Source organism: Symphalangus syndactylus, chromosome 2 (genome assembly GCF_028878055.3).
Source record: "Symphalangus syndactylus isolate Jambi chromosome 2, NHGRI_mSymSyn1-v2.1_pri, whole genome shotgun sequence".
Lineage (NCBI taxonomy): Eukaryota > Metazoa > Chordata > Mammalia > Primates > Hylobatidae > Symphalangus > Symphalangus syndactylus.
In genome coordinates this window covers 115728364-115749070 of record NC_072424.2, presented here as the reverse complement: position 1 = coordinate 115749070, position 20707 = coordinate 115728364, and the positions used below count along the sequence as shown (strand labels likewise).

At 42.0% G+C, this 20707-nt stretch overlaps 1 protein-coding gene across 3 annotated transcripts in view; it reads right to left on the bottom strand.

Moving 5' to 3' along the window:
* Positions 1-18098, bottom strand: part of LOC129474213 (uncharacterized) — a 37673-nt gene extending 19575 nt beyond the window's left edge. For 2 of the 3 annotated variants that reach the window (XR_008654487.2, XR_008654488.2), the window contains exon 1: positions 7038-7118. Coding sequence is in view for 1 of the 3 variants with exons in the window: in XM_055265251.2 (XP_055121226.2) it covers positions 17955-17987 (33 nt within the window). In the remaining 2 variants the exon portion in view is untranslated. Of the gene's footprint in view, positions 1-7037; positions 7119-17954 lie in introns of those variants that run through there. The other variant, XM_055265251.2, reaches the window with a different exon arrangement.
* Between the last annotated feature and the right edge of the window lie 2609 nt (positions 18099-20707).

Genomic DNA, 20707 nt, shown 5'->3' with positions numbered 1-20707 from the left:
ATTTAAAAAACAATGAGGTATATTTGCACCCAACAAATAGTGCACGATGAAAAAGACTGATAATATGTAATGCTAATAAGAATATGGGAAAATAAAGCAGGCTCATATACTGGTAGTTGGGAGTACAAATAATTGCAATCTTTTTGGAAAGACTCTGCAGACCACAGTAATTCTAAATAGTGCCAGAGAGGATGGTGACTACCATCTTCATTCACTTATTCACAAAACAAATATTTACTGCACGCCTACCTTGTGCCAGGGATACAGACTTACATCTGTAAAATAAGTCTCTGCTCCTATGGAGTTCACAGTTTATTGCAGGACAGATAGACAATAGCCATAATAAATAAGTACAGCGCATAGAGTATAAGGAAGTGATACGTACGATGGAAAAAATACAGCAGGCCAGGGAAAACCTGTAATATTGATATGAGAGTGTGGGCAGCAACTTCAGATAGGGAGTCTGTATAGGTCTGGACTGAAAAAGTGAAATCTGAGCTAAGACTTGAAGAAAATAGGGAGTGGCTATGAGGATGCACAGGGGAATAATGTTCCAGGCAGAGGAAACAGCTGGTATAAACATAAATAAGGAAAAATAACAAAGTGGTTGAATACAAATATAAAGATGTCAGTGAAACAAGAGTGGATGGAGATTGCTCCTTTCCCTTCCAAGGTTAGCAGTTTCCTTTCTGCATATTTTCTTCATTTATTTATTCAGTTAATGGGATCTGTGTCTGTAACATCTAGGAGGGTGTGTTGATCTGTCAATTATCAAAAAGATAGTCTTACTTTTGGTCAATTAGTCACGCTCATAGAGTCCAGAGACTTTTGGCAAACTACTTCCTTTTTTTTTCCCATGAAATCGGTCAGCAATCCATACAGAGTCTACCTGCAATAAGAGTAGCTTGAGTGGAATCACTGAATCTCCTTATCTGGTCCCCTGTCTTGTCTCCTTGGAGCTTTTTTCTACTCTTCTGCCTACCCTCAGAATCTTCTGGCAGCTTCAGAGCCTAAAGATTTTGCCACCTCCTTTAGGTCCTTCATATTGTTCAGTGAGGAACCCTTATGAGGGCAACAGACTTATCTCTTGTTAGTGTGAACTTCTGTTACTGCATTAATATTGTGGCATTAATTTTGCTAACAAAAAAGCTATTACATTATTCTGTCCAATCAGAGACGTCTATAATAATATAGTGGTAATAATTACACCTGACAACATTACGATAGATTTTTCTGTATTCCTTTACTATCTCTTCTGACCATTTCTCATACTTCACAAGTTTTCTAGATTTCTTTTGAGGTATAACGTACTTTTTAGTATAGAGTTTGTTGGATTTTAAAATAAACATGCCCTATTTACCATCCAGATTTCCACTGCCAGCACCCCAGAAGCCTCTCTCTCATGCCTCCTTTCAGTCAATAACCACCCCAAGGTAGCCAATATTCTAATTTGGATCACCATATGTTAATTTTTGACTGGTCTTTAGACTTTATATAAATGGAATCATTTTGTAGGTACTCTTTGTATAACATTATGTTTGTGAAATATATCACTTCTGTAGACAGCCATAGTTTGGCCGGGCACGATGGCTCATCCTGTAATCCGAGCACTTTGGGAGGCTGAGGCGGGCGAATCACGAGGTGAGGAGTTCGAGACCAGCCTGGCCAACATGGTGAAACCCCACCTCTACTAAAAATACAAAAAATTAGATGGGTGTAGTGGCAGGTGCCTGTAATCCCAGCTACTCGGGAGGCTGAGGCAGGAGAATCACTTGAACCCAGGTGGTGGAGGTTGCAGTGAGCCAAGATTGTGCCACTGCACTCCAGCCTGGGCAACAGAGTGAGACTCCATCCCCCCCCTCCAAAAAAAAAAGGCTGGGCACGGTGGGTCATGCCTATAATCACAGCACTTTGGGATCGCTTGAACTTAGGAGATGGAGGTTGCAGTGAGCTGAGATTGCGCCACTGCACTCCAGCCTGGGGGACAAGAGCGAAACTCCATCTCAAAAAAAAAAAAAGCAATAGTTTGTTCCTTGTCATCATTGTATAGTATTCCATTGTATAACTATACCAAAATTTATTTGTTCTACTGTTGACAGACATTTGGGTGGGTTTCAGTTTTTGGCAATTGTGTGTAAAACTGTTATAAACATTCTTTAACATACTGCTTTGTGAATATATGCATTTATCCTCCCAGGCAGAGAGAGTGGCACATTTCTGCTGTAAAAGGTCAAAGAGTAAATACTTTAGGATCTACAGGTCATGTGGTTTCTGTCTGTCGTAATTATTCCATTGTAGTGCCAAAGTAGCTCTAGAGAAGACATAACAAATGGATGTAGCTGTGTTTCAATAAAGTGCTATTTACAAAGACCAGATTTGACCTGTACACCATAGTTTGTTGAACCTTGCTCTGCTCTTAGGTATATACCAAGGATTGATAATGCTGTGTGTTGAGTAATGCTGTGTGTTGTATACCAAGGAATGGTAATGCTGTGTGTTAGGATGTTCATTATGTTTTACCAGTTTTCTAAAGTGGTTGTATCAATTTGCACTCCCACCAGCAATGAATGAAAATTTCATATATTCACCAACATTTCCCAAATATTTTTAAATTCCTGAAAACATTGTATTTTCTGTCATTTGTAAATCAGTGCCATTATTGCTATAATAGTAAAATATTATTTTTTTCTTCTCTAAGGAGTCATTATGTCAATGACCTATCATTAATGCCTCTTATTCTTGCAAAGGAATATTGAAGACCCCTACATTGTGCTTTTCTGCCCCTTTAATTTGATGTAGACAAAGAGCACTTTATCGGCAGTTGGGCGACCTAAGCTTAACCATGCTATGACTTTAGTATAGGCACTTCTGTGTCTCATTTTCTTTTTTTTTCTTTTTTTTTTTTTGAGATGGAGTCACGGTCTGTCACCAGGCTGGAGCGCAGTGGCACAATCTCGGGTCACTGCAACCTCTGCGTCCCGAGTTCAAGCAATTCTCCTGTCTCAGCCTCCCGAGTAGCTGGGACTACAGGCATGCACCACCATGCCCAGCTAATTTTTGTATTTTTGATAGAGATGGGGTTTCACCATGTTGGCCAGGATGATCTCGATCTCTTGACCTCTTCATCTGCCTGCCTTGGCCTCCCAAAGTGCTGAGATTACAGGTGTGATCATTTTCTTAATCTGTGAAATGGGGCTAATAACATCTGCTCTGGCTATTACTCTGGGTTTTTATAACAACAAATGAAACAAAAGATGGATCAAATTAAATGATAGAAAACTAATTACACTACACCATAATAGTGTGCTAGACATACTGTTATAAAACAGTATATTTAACTTGATCCCAACTGGAGGAGTGGGGCGGGAGAGGGGCGGGGGGTGCTGGTGATGAATATTTAAAGGCATAGAAAAAAATGCTAGAAGAATATTTCCCAAAATATTGAGGTGCAATTTTGGGGAGATGATCTAGAGCAATAATTTTTTTCTTCTTAATGTTCTGCAAATTTTCCCAAAATTTCTCACGTAAACGTGAATTAACTATATAATCAGAAAAAGAGTGAATGTTTAGAAGTACACTGTAGATTGAAAGGCTGCACCTTCTCCCCCTCGCTGGGTGGCCTCACTTGCACTCTGTTGCTTGATCCTTGGCTGAACAAATCAACAACACAAACTAACAACAACAGAAATACATAGACTATGACAAAGTAAAGAATTATCATGATGAGCATTAATAAGCAGGGGGAGGCCTCTGTCTTCGGTTTTGTAAAATGTGATTTTGAGTATTCTCTCAGCACTTAGGGGCTTTTGAAATATTATATTGTGTCAGGGCTTAGCAGTGGAAATAAGCCAAGGAAAGGTGTCTCAAAATTGCCCGAAAGCAGATGACAGAAGCAGTTTGCTTTGCTGGGGATCCTCAGCCTCTGTCACTTTGGGGCTGCACAGTGGAGGGAAGTGGCAGGAGCATTGCTGTGGGTGGCAGAGGCCTGTCCTAATGCCAGTTTCTACAGTGAATGCTGCAAACATCAAGAATGCAGAAGTGGCCCAGGCAGGCTCATTGGCACTCTAAACAAAGCCCGACCCAAATTGAATGTGGAAATGAGCTTTGAGGAAGAGTGTAAGGATGTGGACAAGTTTGGCTTTCTTTATAAAGTGACCGTTATCTTTCCTATATTTAAAATTTACGAAAGAAACTGCTTCATTTTTCCTTCAGGCCATGGTAAAGGTTAGAAGTATGAAGTATGAAGTATATTTTCCAAAATGCAAACCTTTCTTGTTTTTCAAAGCAAATATAAGCTGTTTTATGAAGAGGTGTTGGCAAAAGTCCAGAAACTAGCACAGAACTGAAATGAAGGTTGAAAAGAAACGATTCAAAGGAAAACATCTATTTTAGTGGGAACCACACCAACACGTGGGATTTGGCTCCCACCGGAGGCAGCCCGCAGATACCAGGTGTCACGTTTAACTGATAGTGCTTGTTGCTGACCCTGTGGGTGGCAGGAAGGAAGAGGAGTGACTGTGGCATTCGGCAGAGTATGAGCTTTGTCCTATCACTGGCACAGAAGTTGAATTCTTAGATGGCTCGACCACGGGGTTGTGTGGTGAAAAGGGGGATTTCCACTTTCAAAAATAGTATGACTTCAGTTAGGCTTGAGATTGCCTTTTTGGGAAGTTTATTGTATTTAGAAACCCCCATTGCCCCCACCCCCCAATGGCTTTTAAAGTCCATCTGCAGCATGGCACAAGTCTTCAAAAGTTTATTGACTTAATTTACCCTGGGGTTTGGAATCAAGATGTTTTCTTAAAACGTCTGAAACAACCATTGCATTGACAAAAATACATTTTAATTAAAATGCTGAAAGTAGTAAAATGGCAAGGGACCTTTTTTCCTCTTCGGGTTTCTCTCTACTTTTCAAATTGCCTATTTTGTGGTTTTCACTAAGGATATTGATATCCCAGCTCTGGGCAGTGTGCTCTGCTCGCTAGCTTCTGGGAGCCACTGCCTGGAGCCAGGCAGCCACAGGAATCTCCATGTCACCTAGGATATCAATTACACAAACTGCAAAAATAGAATCAACTAAAAAAATTCAATAATGAACATTTTTGTTTAAAAAGTAAAAATCAACGTATTGCATTTAGAAGAAAAAAATCCTTTTAAAATGTAGTAGTCCCATAAGGAAAGATGAGTTTTCAAAGATGAGCTTTTCACGGAGGCTAAGATGACAGCCCACTTCCAGTTCAGCAGGAACCCCTTGGTATGTCTGGCCACCCAGCACAGTGCAATGTGAGAGGGCAGGCAGATTATGTATCGTGGATTTAATTTTGGATTTAGGGAGGCACGTGGCCTGCCCAATTCAGTTTCCGTTTTTTTGTATCCTCCCTGAAAACAACTTTCTGTGCAACTTCAATGTGCTGTTCCTCTCAGTAACTCCAGCCTGTGGCTAATTTGGACCAGGACAAGGAGAAAAGCTCTTTCTTGCTATGAATTGTAAAGGATTCATAGAAGCTAATTCTTCGCCCCCATTTGAAAAGTGGAAGGAAGGTAAAGAATTCCTACTGATCTCCTGTTTCCTCCCTTGGAGCAGTGATGTCAAACTCTGTAATCAGTGGTAGTAGCTTTGCATCACAGATTTCAAAATATCTCCTTTACCTGATCAACATTAACTTGAAATCACTGATTTTTTGGGTGCAATCTCTGCCCCAAGTTTCTGCAGAATGTTTTATAACAAATCTTTTGGTTTTTTTTCTTCCCAACGTATTAATCATTTGCCAGAATAAGCAGTAACATGACCAGCAGACAGCCTTTTTGGGTAAACCTCTGACTACCTTTCACTGTTGGTGGAATTTAGGAACCTTGTGTAGCAATGCAACAACTGAGGCTGCCAATCTCTAATGAGAGCTTGGGCCATTTCAGGCTACTCTTTGGCCTTAAATTCCTCTCCTCTCATGGAAACTTTCCTTTCATCTATCCTATCCTTTTCCAAGGCACATTCCAAGATGTTGACCAACTGATCTATTAATGAGCTTCTGGGAGTAAGTGAAAGGGAATTTAGGTGCTTATAAATGAAGTCTTATAAGCCCAACCCCTTTTTTGACTCAGAGGGCTGTAACTACAGCTGGCACGGGGGAGGGTAACTGGTCCTGGCAGGTCAGGATAAAGAGGTGTTTTGAATATTACCCCTTCCCCTAAGAGGTGGGCTTGGTTTAGTGATGGTGATCGGCACCCAAAACTGTACTTGGAAGCCAACCAGCAGTCTAAAGTTTGGAGGTAATTTTCTCTCCGAAGCTGGGCCCCATCCCCTCTTCCCCTCCAGCTTTACCACTTTATTCTGAGCCAGGTCCAGTTTTGTTTATGTTTTTCAGAGGGCCACCTACAAATATCAGCAAAACCCCTAGCACAAAAGAAGACAGCAATGTCTGTGTCTGGGGGGTAGGAGGAAGTGGGCTTGGAGGGGAGGAAATTGGAGCAGTTTTGGGAAGAAAGCACACAGCTGGGGGCCTGAGAGGAAAACATCTGGTGCGCAGGCAGCTCCTACGTATGGAGAGGAGCTGGAGTCTGGTGGAAAGGGAGGGGAAAGGCAGAGTGGCAGAGCAGGTGATCCTGCCGTGTCACCAACAGGGAAGGCTGGCAAATTATATCACCCTTCCAGGACTCCGTTTCTTATTTGGCAAATTGAGGGAATTAATTGCTTTGGATCAATGCTTTCTCTCTGAGTTTCCTTCATCTAGCTTTGCATTTCAGCAAGATGAATTTCAGTGGAGCTTCTAATCCAACAGAAAGCTCTTAAAGAGAAACGTCGACAGGTCCTAGAAAGTGAATACTGATAGGATTCGTGAATGGCGAGAAGAAAGAAAAGACTGAGGACTGAAACTGTGAGGAGCAATACAGAGGGGTGGGTGAGGGTGGCTCTGCTGTGCACTAGCTGTGGCACCTATGGCTGTGATAGCATCGCTCTGAAGCTTTCTCAGCTATAAAACATAAAACCAGGATAATACCAGGACCTGTTGAATTGGTACCTGTGCAAATTGTGAGGTTACCTACCAATGAATGTGAAGATCTTAGCTCAGAGCCTGGCATGTGGGTGAGAAATGTTAGTTGCTGCTGCTATACACATGAGGATGAAGTCACAGGTAAAGGAAGGAGAAGAGCACATTGAAGGCTTTTGAGGGTGCTGTGGCTTAGGGAAACTCCCACAGGAGGTACGTGATCCACAGAGGCAATGAAGCAGTCTGGGTAAATCAGAAAAGACCCTGATGAAGGAAACCTATCAGAAACAGATACCCCAGGCCAGTGCTATGCCAGGTTACATTGCAGCCTGGAGCAAAAAGAAAACTCAATAATATTGACCTCAGGTTTATTTAAAATTATCATATTTTGCTCATCATGGATTTTTTTTGCATTAGTGTCTATTTTTAAAAGACACATTAAAATACTAGTTATCTTGGTTACTGAGTTTTTGGCCATCTCCTTAAATATTGTGCTCAAGGCAAGTGCTTCACTAACCTCATCCTAGTCCCGGCCTTGTCTAAAACAAGGCTAAAGACTTGATCAGTCATCAAAGTCGATTCTATAACAAAGCTATAGTAATTTGGTATAGACCACCCAGAGCCATCTAAATGATTACAACAGCAAGGACAGAAGGAAATATGTTTTTTTTTCTACAGAAAATGGAAGAGAAGTCTGAAAATACAAAATACCCCATCCCAGCACCCACTGCCATAAAAAAAGAATCTGGGCCTCTTAGACCCAGATTCTAGGAAAATTACTAGCGCATCATTAACATAGTTTGCTCCAGAATGCCAGGCATGAGAAAACTCTAAGGAAGTTTTCTAATTTAGGGAAGGAACATGAAATGCTTTACAGGATTTGAGTAGGAAGGGGTAGGTCAAAGTTCAGCCAGCTCCAAAGCTAGATGGTCCAGGAAGTTTCTCTGAAGAAGGAAGAGCTGTTCTTACACAGTAGCAGCTATTGGGCAATTTGGATTTTATCATGATGAATGAAGAGAAACAGAGGCTACAGTCTTGTGCAAAAGGAGGTGTGGAGAAATAGTTGCAAAGGATAGGACAGGCAAAAGCCACTGTGGATGATGCACAACCCTTCAGGGCCCCTCTCAGATCTGTCCTGGGCATTCACAGGTGGGAGTGTTTTAGCAGATGTCCAGCAGGAAAATCAACATTTTCAAGGAACCTCTGATTATTACCTTACAGCTGGTGGAGGGAAAGGATAGATCACAGTATCTTGGAACGTTCTTGTTTCCCTGAGGCTCTTATCTGAATTCAAGACAGACAAAAGCACCATTCACAGCTAAAATGATAGGCAACATAAGCTGCAAACCCACACAACAATGCTCACTTCCAGGCTCTATGCTAGACCTGGGGCTGCACACAAGGGCCCTGCCCAAATAGGTGATGCAGCAAACTCCAGGACACCTAAGTGACCAGAACACAATGGGAACAGTGCTTTGCTATCTATATCACTTCACAGAGCATGGAAAGGGTTTTATTGTGAAGAGATTTTACATGTATTACCTAGTTTTGATTTGCACTATGGCACCGTGATTAGAGTGACAACTTTTAGCCATTGAGTGGTTAAGTGGCTTGCCCAGTGTCACTCACCTGGTTAAGAAGAAGGCTGAGGACTGAGTTTTTTAATTCCCATACTCCAGTTATTTCTAGGAGGCCACATAGTGGAAAAATTTGCAGCTAATATACCCCTCTGACCCTGTAAGACCTCTCCTTCTTTCCAAAGTCATCATGGTGCTTTTTGTTCCCTGACCTCCCCGAAGCAGGCTGGGAAAAGGGCAATAACCTGAGCCCATCAGCTAGTCTTCATGGGCCAGAGTCCACCAAGCTGCCTTTCACCCCTTCCTTCTTACCTTCATCCCAGGGAAATATCAGCATCTAAGTGACCCCACCACCAGCCACCAAGTAAATTTCTGATGGGGCTCTGTGGTCTAATCCTGGTTCTTTCTCTACTGGAAGGGAAATACAGCAGAGGAAAATCCCCAGTGTGTCCCAGACAGTATTCAAATGTATTCATTAAGTGATAAAATATTGGTTCAAAGCCAGGGACATCATCATCATTATCATTGTCATTATCAATAAGTGCTGGAATTAGAAGGAAAATAGAAGACTCTCTGTCTTCAGGGAATTTCTTGTAAACAGGGGCATCATAGGGAGATTTTTAAACAGACAATCTCTACACTCTGTGATTGCTGAGGGGCAAAACTGAGTCAAGGTGCAATGGGAACAGAGAGGAAAAGGGGCCGCAATCTCCCTGGGGGTCTAATGAATAAATCCCCTGGATGCAGACCCCTTGCGAGGTTGAGGCCATGCGTATGTACATGTGTGGAACATTCTGAAGGAGGTTCATTATATATAAATGAATCTTACTTAATCTTTTAGAATTTTGCTTGGGGCTACAGGGTCATCCACATGTCTATGGCCAGGATTGACCAAAGAATTAAGTAGTTGAATAAGACTTTCAGTGACAATTTTGACTTCATCGTGTCCCTGGGGCATGGTGCTCTGATCTGCTTTATAATCAGAGTAAAATGCAAACACAATTTGTTGAATGCCTACGCTATGTCAGCTAGTCTGGGCACTCAGGTAATTTCTGCGAACAAAACAGAAAAACGAGGCTTATATTCTAGTGGTGTAAGTTGGAGATCATCTCAAATGACATATGTTTCCCTTGAGCAGTGGTTCCCAAGCTGCCCATCAGAATCACCGGGGGACCTTTCAAAAAATTCGCAAACCTGGCCAACCCAGGCCAAATTCAGAATCTCATGGGTGGCTTATAATTTTTTTAAGTTCCCCAGGTGATTCTCACATGCAAGGTGGGTTGAAAACCACTGCCCTCGAAATTCTGGTGGACTTCCCTAAGGAGGCATGTCTTCCCCGTCCCACTTCCCACCACCCTTTGAGAGTCATTTATATAATTCACAGATGAGGAAACCCAGACCTAAAGGCTCAGAGTGACACGTCCAAAAAAAGGGGGCACATCGAGAGGGTCACCAGGCCAGAACTTGAACCTAGGTCTTCTGATTTTAAGCCTAGTGTGTTTTTCATCACGTTGAAAGAGTTAAGAAAACTGAATATTGTTATTGCCTATAGCAAAAATCTGAGGGGTTCCCCAGGGAAGAGAGGAGATTGTCTGCAAGCCTCCTGGTCACTTCCTGTCATTCATTAAAAACTTTAGCACCTGGACCAGTCTTCATTTTTCTTAGAAATGTGAATATTCGGCCAGGCGCGGTGGCTCACGCTTGTAATCCCAGCACTTTGGGAGGCCGAGGCGGGCGGATCACAAGGTCAGGAGATCGAGACCACGGTGAAACCCCGTCTCTACTAAAAATACAAAAAATTAGCCGGGCGTGGTGGCGGGCGCCTGTAGTCCCAGCTACTCGGAGAGGCTGAGGCAGGAGAATGGCGTGAACCCGGGAGGCGGAGCTTGCAGTGAGCAGAGATTGCGCCACTGCACTCCAGCCTGGGCGACAGAGCGAGACTCCGTCTCAAAAAAAAAAAAAAAAAAAAAAAAAAAGAAATGTGAATATTCAGGGGCACATTCAACATAGAGCCCACTGAATGAGCTCTTTCCTGGGACCCCCTCACTGCCAGTACATGTTTTCTGCACTCCACCTCAGCCATCCACTCCAGCGGCCACCCGCTGGACGTCACTGCTACTGCTGCTTCAAATAAGAACTTCTCCAATGAGAAAGTGCACAGGCTTGAGGTCCCTCGCTGAAACTGTTCTCCAGTCTCAGCAGCCTTGGTCAGACCACCAATGTACTCACTCGCTTTTTTTCTTTTTCAGCACCTCCCTCTTTCATTTCCCTTCATGCCTGGTTTGCATCCCTTGGGCCATCATTTTCATCATTATGGGGCAAGTACCATATTCGTAACTCCCATACCCACTTCTCTAAACACTCTTTCCCTCGAACACCAGCTCACACACCTGCTGTTATTAAAGTCTGAAGCCCTCTTCCCATACCATTTTGTCTAATTCCTAATCATCCTTTAAGTTTCAGTTTAATTACTTCGACAGGTCCTCCCTGACCCTTCGGTCTGAAGGAGGGACCCCCGTGTTACACCATTCCTTCTCAGTTATTATCATAAGTTGTATTTCTACATGTATTTTGGTGTTTGGTTTAACATCTCTTTCCCTACCAGGCATGGGCTTGGGGTTCTCTGTTTTGATTACTGCTATATCCCCAGTGATTGACACCCTTCTGGCACATAACAGCTACTTTATAAGGACATAAATGAATGAATGAATTTATTCACTCAAAGTCACTCAGGGTTATTGAGTGGCAGAGCCATAACTTACCCATTTGACTACAGTTTGACCTTTGAGATGATTTTTACAATGAAATTTTGCAGTTGAGCCCCCTCAGATGCTCGCTTGCATAGGTCCTGTTGACTGGACTCTGCCAGAGGTAGAGTTTGCCCAGTAATGAATCCTAGAACCCCACGTGTTCTACATGATAGCATCAAGCAATTGTCCATGGGGATGAGTTATGAACCCAAGAGGCCAGAATGCATTGCAGCAGGGCTGAGAGTTACACGTTTTAAGAAGCTATGCCTCTGGCTCTGCTGTCAGCCCTAGATAGCACCTTTAATTCTTTCCTAGTCTAGGCCAAAGATGCCTTGCTTAATATGTCATTTCTCTAATTCAGTAGTAAGTGGGTCCTCTACAATGCAATTTTAAACCTTTCTTCACATAAAATGTTTGTTTACATAGAAGGACCTTTTAATTCCTGAATGTCCTCACCTGCTCTTGAAAAGGTCACTTTCAGACTGGGCCCTCCAGCTTTTATATGAGTCATTATGAAAACTTTTTTCCCTATAGGTTATTTGAGATCCCTCAGAAATCTCAAACTTGTGTTACTTCTTTGAATATTTATTTAGGTTCTGAAGGAGAAGGCTGAGCTAGGGACCTGGAGAGTGAAATAAGGTATTAGTATCTACTGCCTTAATTGGTTAATTGATTAAACACAAACGGGAGGCTGACTGTGCTCAGAGTTTTATAGAGAGTAACAAGATGAATAAGTTGGAAAGTTTGGGACAATTGACCATCCAAAGAGAACTAGAGAAGAAAGGTCCTGTTTGTTGTCTGCGTGGTGTCCCACCAAGGACAGCACATGACATGCACTTCTGTCACTCACAGGTGTCCAAATAGGACACACGGTTGGGTGGCCTTCTTTAACTACTGCTTTCAAGTAGCCTGTGTAACCTTGGCTTCCAACCTCACGCTGATTTTTATGCTTGAGCCCCTATCCCTAGAGATCTGATGAAGAGGAACTGGAGAAATTGAATGTCTGTAGCATCAAAAAGCTCCCAGGTGAATCTGATGCTCTGCCAGCATTGGGCATTTGCCACCTTCATAGAGATCTCTGAGCAGGAGGCCTTTGGTGATTTAGGTTACTGATGGTATGTATTTTTTTAGTGTCAGAGTCATCTAGGCCCTGCACTTTAGAGAGTCCAGTGTTTCACAAACACACAAAAAAATAGGAATCTATTGACGAACACACGGTTGCCTTTGTTGCTTGGAATTTGCTGCCCAGTGCGGGCCTAGTATATAACCCATAAACCTAGACATCCACTCAACAAGCAACGCTCTTCAAGCCCCAGGGAAGCTCTGCAGTGTTAGGGGTGGGCCTGCACGACAGCACAGAGATCCAGGTCTTTTCTGAGGATAAGTCCCACTAGGCACCACATCACACATGTTCCTTTTTACCCTTAGCCTATCCTTTTTTCTGCCTCCCAAACCAGCTAGACTATCTTTTAGCTCTGCTAAGATGTTTTGGTAAAAAATGGAATGATCCACTGGAAGTTCATTCTCAGAAGGTCTGTTTTCTTTTGATAAAGAACCCAGGGAGAAACGAACTGGTGAAAGCTGTAGCCTTGTTGGGGCTGTTAGTCTTTATTGAACCATGAATTCCCCTGGACAGAGGCCTAAGCAGAAATCTCTCATTCTTTACATAAATAAACAAATAAATAAAATATTTTGGCTGGTACCTAACAAAAACACACACAGGCAAATCAAGTTTAGCACATATATCCTGGAAACTCCCAGCTTTCAAACTTCAGTAAGATAGTCACTCTTAGGGTACCCAGCCCAATTAAGGCATATACACAAAATCCCCTTTTTGCTTAAAAAATAACAAATAACAGGGTCTTTTTCTTTATTCTAGACCCTTTGATTGTGGTTTAGTGGCTAAGACTGAGATTAGTGAAGAAAAATATTATCAATCTGAAAACTTTTTTCTTGGGAGGAAAATGCCATGAAGTATCAAAATGTCCTAAGCAATTATTCAAACAACACAACACAAAACAACCAGGCTAAAAATGATCTTCCAGCAAAGGGATTTGCCATGCTTGGCTCCTGTGCTTATTTCGAAAGGAATGAGGGAAAATAGATGGGCATCATACCCCCACTCTGGCCATATGGTTTTAGTTTTATTTGGATCAGTTTGAACAGCAACTTTGAAAAGTAGAGACAGGCAGAGAGACAGAAAGAAAGAAAGAAAGAAAGAAAGAGAAAAAGAAAAAGGAAGAAAGAAAGAAAATAAAACAAAGAAAAGAAAAGGAAAGAAATGCAGCGATTGATCAGATTTCTGGCTTTCAAATAATGCCAAACCAGGATATATACCCAGCATATTTTGGTCTCAAGGCCCAAGGCCAAAATCACATAATGAAGAATCCCAGCAGACATAACTTATTTCTAGTGACGTACATTTCCCATTTTGAGTTTAGAAACTCTGGTCTAATGTGACAGAGGTACAGATTTTAAGATCTTTCGGGCCCTTTTGCTTTTCTTCAAAAGCACATAATGCAGTGATTCTCATGGTGGGGGTGGTTTTGCTCCTCCTAGGTGCATTTGACAATGTCTGGAGACATTTTTGGTTGTCACAGAATGGAGATGGGAGTGGGTGGGGATGGGGAGTGAGCATTTTCTAGTCTGGAGAAATCAGAGATACTGCTAAACGTCCTACAATGCTCAGGACAACTCCCCCAACCAAAAAATATCTGGCCCAAAATGTCAATAATGCCAAGAATGAGAAACCCTGACATAATGGGCCCCCTTAGCTGACTACAGAAGTTACTACTGCTATATTATTATTATTAACTAAAGTCCGTAGTTTACATGAGAGTTCACTGTTTGTGTTGTAAATTCTATGGGTTGTGACAAATTTATAATGTCATGTCTCCACCATTATAGTATCATAAAAAGTAGTTTCTTGTCCCTAAAATCCTTTGAGCTTCTCATATTCTTCCCTCCCTTCCTCCCCCCAAATCCTTGGCAACTACTAGCCTTTTTACTGTCTCCATAGTTTTGCCTTTTCCAGAATGTCATTTAGTTGGAATCATATAGCATGTAGTCTTTTCAAATTGGCTTCTTTCACTTAGCAGTATGCACTTGAGCTTCTTCCAAGTCTTTGTGACTTGGTAGTTCATTTAGTCTTAGCATTAAATAATATTTCATTATATGGATATACCACATTTTGTTTATCCACTCACTATTTTTTTTTTATTTTTAAAAAGTATAGTTTATTTTTTAAAGCAGTTTTAGGTTCACAGCAAAGTTGAACAGCAAGTACAGAGTTAGCATATACCCTCTACCCCAGCACATACACAGTCTCCCCCAATATCAATATCCCACACCAGAGTGGTAAGTTTGTTACAATCAGTGAACCTGCACAGACACATCATTGCCACCAAAAGTCCATAGATTACATTAGAGTTGACTCTTCGTGTTGTACATTCTATGGATTTTGATAAATGTATAATGACATGTATCCTCCATTATAATGTCATACAGAATACTTTCACTTCCTTAAAAATCTCCTGTGCTCTGCCAGTTGCTCTCTCCCTCCCCCCAACTCCTAACAACCATTGACCTTTTTATGTCCTTATAGTTGTGAATTTTCCAGAATATCAGGTTGGAATCATACAGTATGTAGCCTTTTCAGATTGGCTTCTTTCACTTTTAATATGCATTTAAGGTCCTCTGTTTTTTCATGGCTTGGTGGTTCATTTCTTCTTAGTACTGAATAATATTCCATTGTCTGGATGTACCACAGTTTATTTGGAATTGATTTTTTTATTATTAATTTTTTTTTGCACACAAAACAATAAACATTTTCTAAAAGTACATACAAACAAAAAGATGCATATCAAACATCTTAGGAAGGTTGCACATGGGAAGATGGGGAATAGAAATGGGGGGTGAGAATTAAAGAAAATAAATGAGAGAGGGACTTTGTATGGATCAATGATAATAACTCAATCCTCTATTTGACAAAGAAGAAGAAGGAAGAGGAAGAAAAAGAAAGTGGGATAAAGGATCAGAAAGGGAGGAAAATAGAAAAAATTAGAGTATGACTCCAGGATAGACCTGTTTTGTTGTCTCTTGGTTGGTTGGTTTGTCTGTTGTATTTTTCATATGTTTCGCCATGTTGGCCAGGCTGGTCTCGAACTCCTAGCCTCAAGTGATCAACCCGCCTCGGCCTCCCAGAGTACTGGGACTACAGGTGTAAGCCACCACGTCCAGCCCCCACATTGCTTCTGGCCTCTGTGGTAGACCTCCCAGACGGGGCGGCCGGGCAGAGGCGCTCCCCACATCCCAGACGGGGTGGCCAGGCAGAGGTGCTCCTTACTTCCCAGACGGGGCAGCTGGGCAGAGACGCTCCTCACTTCCTAGACGGGGTGGCGGCCGGGCAGAGGGGCTCCTCACTTCCCAGACGGGGCGGCCAGGCAGAGGCGCTCCTCACATCCCAGACGATGGGTGGCCGGGCAGAGGCGCTCCTCACTTCCCAGACGATGGGCGGCCAGGCAGAGACGCTCGCCACTTCCCAGACGGGGCGGCGGCCGGGCAGAGGCTGCAATCCCAGCACCCTGGGAGGCCAAGGCAGGCGGCTGGGAGGCGGAGGCTGCAGCGAGCCAAGACCACGCCACCGCACTCCAGCCCGGGCAACACCGAGCACCGAGTGAGCGAGACTCCGTCCGCAGTCCCAGCACCTCGGGAGGCCGAGGCGGGCAGACCACTCGAGGTCAGGAGCTGGAGACCAGCCTGGCCGACATGGCGAAACCGCGCCTCCAGCCAAAGGAGAAAAACCAGGGAGGGGTGTTGGCGTGCGCCGGTAATCCCAGGGAGCCCGCAGGCCAGGGCAGGAGAATAACCGGAGGCGGAGGCAGGGAGTCTGCAGCGAGCCGAGTGTACGCCAGCGTGGGCCACAGAAGGAAGAAAAGAAGGAAGGAAGGAAGGAAGGAAGGAAGGAAGGAAGGAAGGAAGGAAGGAAGGATCCCTTCACTATTGAAGGACATCTTGGTTGCCTCAAAATTTTGGCAATTATGATGAATACAACTTCTATAAACATTTGTGTGCAGGGTTTGTGTGGAAATAAAATTTCAGCTTATTTGAGTAAATATCAAGAAGCGCAATTGCTAGATTGTATGGTAAGAGTAGTTTAGTTTTCTAAGAAACTGAACACTCTCTTCCAAAGGAGCCTTGCCATTTTGCATTCTCATCAGCAATGAATGAGGGTTCCGTTGCTCCACATCATTGCTAGTATTTGGTATTGTCAGTGTTCTGGATTTTGGCCATGCTAACAGGTGTGTAGTGGTATCTCAGTGTGGTTTTAATTTGCAATTCCTTGGTGACATAAGATACTGAGCATCTTTTTATATGTTTCTTTGTCATCTGTATATCTTCTTTGGTGAGGTGTCCAGACATTTTGCCTATTAAAAAATTTATATTGTTTATTTTCTTAGTGTAGTTTTAAGAATTCTTTGTATATTTTGGACACCAGTCCTTTATCAGATATGTGTTTTGCAAAGATTTTCTCTCAATCTGTGGATTTTCTTTTCCTGTTCTTAATAGTATCTTTGACAGAGCAGGAGTTTTTAATTTTTATAACATCTAACTTATCAATGTTTTCTTTTAAAGGTCCTGCTATTGGTGTTGTGTCTAAAAAGTAATTGTCAATTTGAAGGTCTGTTAGATTTTCTCTTATGTTTTCTTCTAGGAGTTTTATAGTTTTGTGTTTTGCATTTAGGTCGATGATCCATTTTGAGTTAATTTTTGTGAAAAGTCTAAGATCTGTGTCTACATTGATTTCTTGAATGTTGCTTGTGTACCAGAACATTTTATGTATATATATATATTTTTTTGAGACAGAGTCTCGCTCTGTTGCCAAGACTGGAATGCAGTGGTGTGATCTTGGCTCACTGCAACCTTCACCTCCTGGGTTCAAAGGATTCTCCTGCCTCAGCCTCCTAAGTAGCTGGGATTACAGATGTATGCCACCATTCCTGGCTAATTTTTGTTTTTTTTTAGTAGAGACAGGGTTTCTCTATGTTGGCCAGCCTGGGCTTGAACTCCTGACCTCAAGTCACTTTGGCCTCCCAAAGTGCTGGGATTACAGGCGTGAACCATTGTGCCCAGCTGATGTACATTATTTTTAATCCTCATACTTGTTTTCAAGATTGGTACTTCCATCATTTTAAACTTGAGGAAGTAGAGGCTTAGAGGATTAAATATCCTACCTAATTTAATTATGTACTAAGTGACAGAGGTGAGATTGAAGTTAGGTGTGTCTTGAGTCTGACTCCCAAAACCATAATCTTTCTACAACACTATGCACTCTTTCAAGTTAAAACAAAGATGCTTTTTGGAATGGATTTGTAAAGTCTAATCTTTCACTCTAAAAATCCATGTCCATTTCTGGGCAAAATTTATTTTGAAATTAAATAGCTATTTTAAGGGATACTAGAATATTGAGATCCACACTGTATAACAGAAATACAGGGCTTGATTTATCCAATAAGCTACATTGTATGCAATTAAGTAATTCAAGAAGAGACCACAAACACTTGTGCAGACCCTCAAAATGTTGTGAATGAGATGCTGTTTCAATAACAAAGATGCATTGAAGTATGTTACCTAACAAGTACCTGGAGGTAGGGAATCCAGTCCAGCAACATCATCAGAGATACTTGCTCTCTCTCACGTTGAGTTCCATAATTCTTAGTGGGCTACCCTTCTGTCCTCATGCTTGTTGGTTCATGCTGGAAAAAATGGTTGGTCAATTCATCACAGCTATACTCTACACAGAAAGAAGGGGAAGAGAGTGGCATATGCCACCTTCTATTTATTTTATCTGGAAAGAGACAGAGACCCTCTGACACGGTTGGCTGTGTCTCTACCCAGATCTCATCTTGAATTGTAGTTCCCATAATCCCCACACGTCGTGGGAAGAACCCAGTGGGAGGTGATTGAATCATGGGGCAATTACCCTCATGCTGTTCTTGTGATAGTGAGTGAATTCTCTCAAGATTTGATGATTTTATAAGGGATTTTTCCCCCTTTTACTCAGCACTCCTCCTTTCTGCCACCATGTGAAGAAGGACATGTTTGCCTCCCCTTCCACTGTGATTATAAGTTTCCTGAGGCCCCTCCAGCCACGCTGAACTGTGAGTCAATTAAACCTCTTTCCTTTATAAATTACCCAGTCTCAGGTATGACTTTGTTAGCAGTGTGAAAATGGACTAATACACCCTCTCACAAACTTTCCTTTACATCTCATTGTGTTACATGGCTGCTTTCAGGTGTTCTAGACTCTATAATAGAGGCTGGCAAGAAACTATGGGGCTGAAAAAAGGTGTTGAATGTATCCACTTAAAAATATCTGGGACTGGGCGTGATGGCTCATGGCTGTAATCCAATCACATTGGGAGGCCGAGGTGTGTGGATCACTTGAGGCCAGGAGTTCGAGACCAGCCTGGCCAACGTGGTGAAACCCTGCGTCTACTAAAAAACACGAAAATTGGCCGGACATGATGGCACATGCCTGCAATCCCAGCTACACAGGAGGCTGAGGCATGAGAATCCCTTGAACCTTGGAGGCGGAGGTTGTAGTGAGCCGACATCATGCCACTGCACTCCAGCCTGTGTGACAGTGAGACTGTCTCAAAAAAAAAAAAAAAAATTGCCTTGGGAACCTCTTATCATAAAAGAGTCCTTCTCTTTCATCCTATCTCTTGCCCAGCCTGTTACTGTGTATAAAGGGACCCCCAGCACAATGACTGCTTAAACTTCCCCTCCAATTCTGGCTTCTCTAATCATTAAGTACAGTTTTCTCAGACTATATATATTTACTTAGAGAACCACTGGAACTGCCCACAGAACCTCAGTAAAGAAGCTAGATTGGTGAAATGGGAACTGCTACTTTAGAGAAAAAGGCCCTCTATTGGCTGTCTCAAATCCTGGCATCGTCACTTAGAAGTCACTCAGTTCAATGAATTCATAAGCACCACATTAGTGCCAGGGAACACATCAAAAACAAAGAAGAGAAATATATACTAAGGGAAAAAGGATCCAATTGTTACATTAAATCTCAAAAAAGCTTTCCTTTTCTCTGTGGTCATCTTCAATACCCAGTAGAGTACACATTCAGATGAATTTCGGAAGTCCTACCCAGAGTAATCAGAGAAGAGAAAGAAAAGAAAAGACATCCAGATAAAAAAAGAGGAAGTTAAATTATCTCTCTTCACTGACAATATGATTCAATACCTTGAAAACCCTAAAGATTCTGCCAAAGGACTTTTAGACATGATAAATGACTTCAGCAAAGTCTCAGGATACAAAATCAACGTACAAAAATCAGTAGCATTTCTATATGCCAATAATGTTCAAACTGAGAATCAAATCAAGAATGCAGTCCCATTTACAATACACACACACACACACGCACACACACACACGCACACACACACACACACACAAACACACAGCTAAGAATACATCTAACCAAGGAGGTGAAACATCTCTATGAGGAGAACTGCTGAAAGATTCCATCACTGCTGAAAGAAATCATAGATGACACAAACAAAAAAAAAAGCATTCCATGTTGGTGTACTGCACCCATTAACTCATCATTTAGCATTAGGTATATCTCCTAATGCTATCCCTCCCCCCTCCCCCCACCCCACAACAGTCCCCACACATGTATACATATGTAACAAACCTGTACATTGTGCACATGTACCCTAAAACTTAAAGTATAATAATAATAATAAAAAAGCATTCCATGCTCATGGTTTGTAAGATTCAATATTGTTAAGATAAAGTAATCTACATATTCAATGTTATTTCCATCAAATTACCAACATCATTTTTCACAGAATCAGAAAAACCTATTCCTAAATTCATATGTAACCAAAAAAGAGCCTGAATAGCCAGGGTAATCCTAAGCAAAAAGAACAAAGCTGGAGGCATCACATTACCCAACTTTAAACTATACTACAAGGCCACAGTAACCAAAACAGCATGGTACTGGTACAAAAATAGACCTATAGACCAATGGAATAGAACAGAGACTCTTGAAATAAAGCTGCACAGCTAAAGAATACCCTATCCAACAAATGGTGCTTGGACAATTGGCTAGTCATATGCAGAAGAATGAAAATGGACCCCTACCTCACACTATATACAAAAATTAACTTAAGATGGATTAAAGACTTAAATGTAAGACCTCACACTATAAAAATCCTAGAAGAAAACTTAGGTAATACTCTTCCAGACATTGGCCTAGGCAAAGGATTTATGATGAAGACCCCAGTACAACACAATAAAAAAATAGACAAATGGGACTTAATTAAACTAAAGCATTTCTGCACAGCAAAAGAAACTATGAACAGAGTAAACA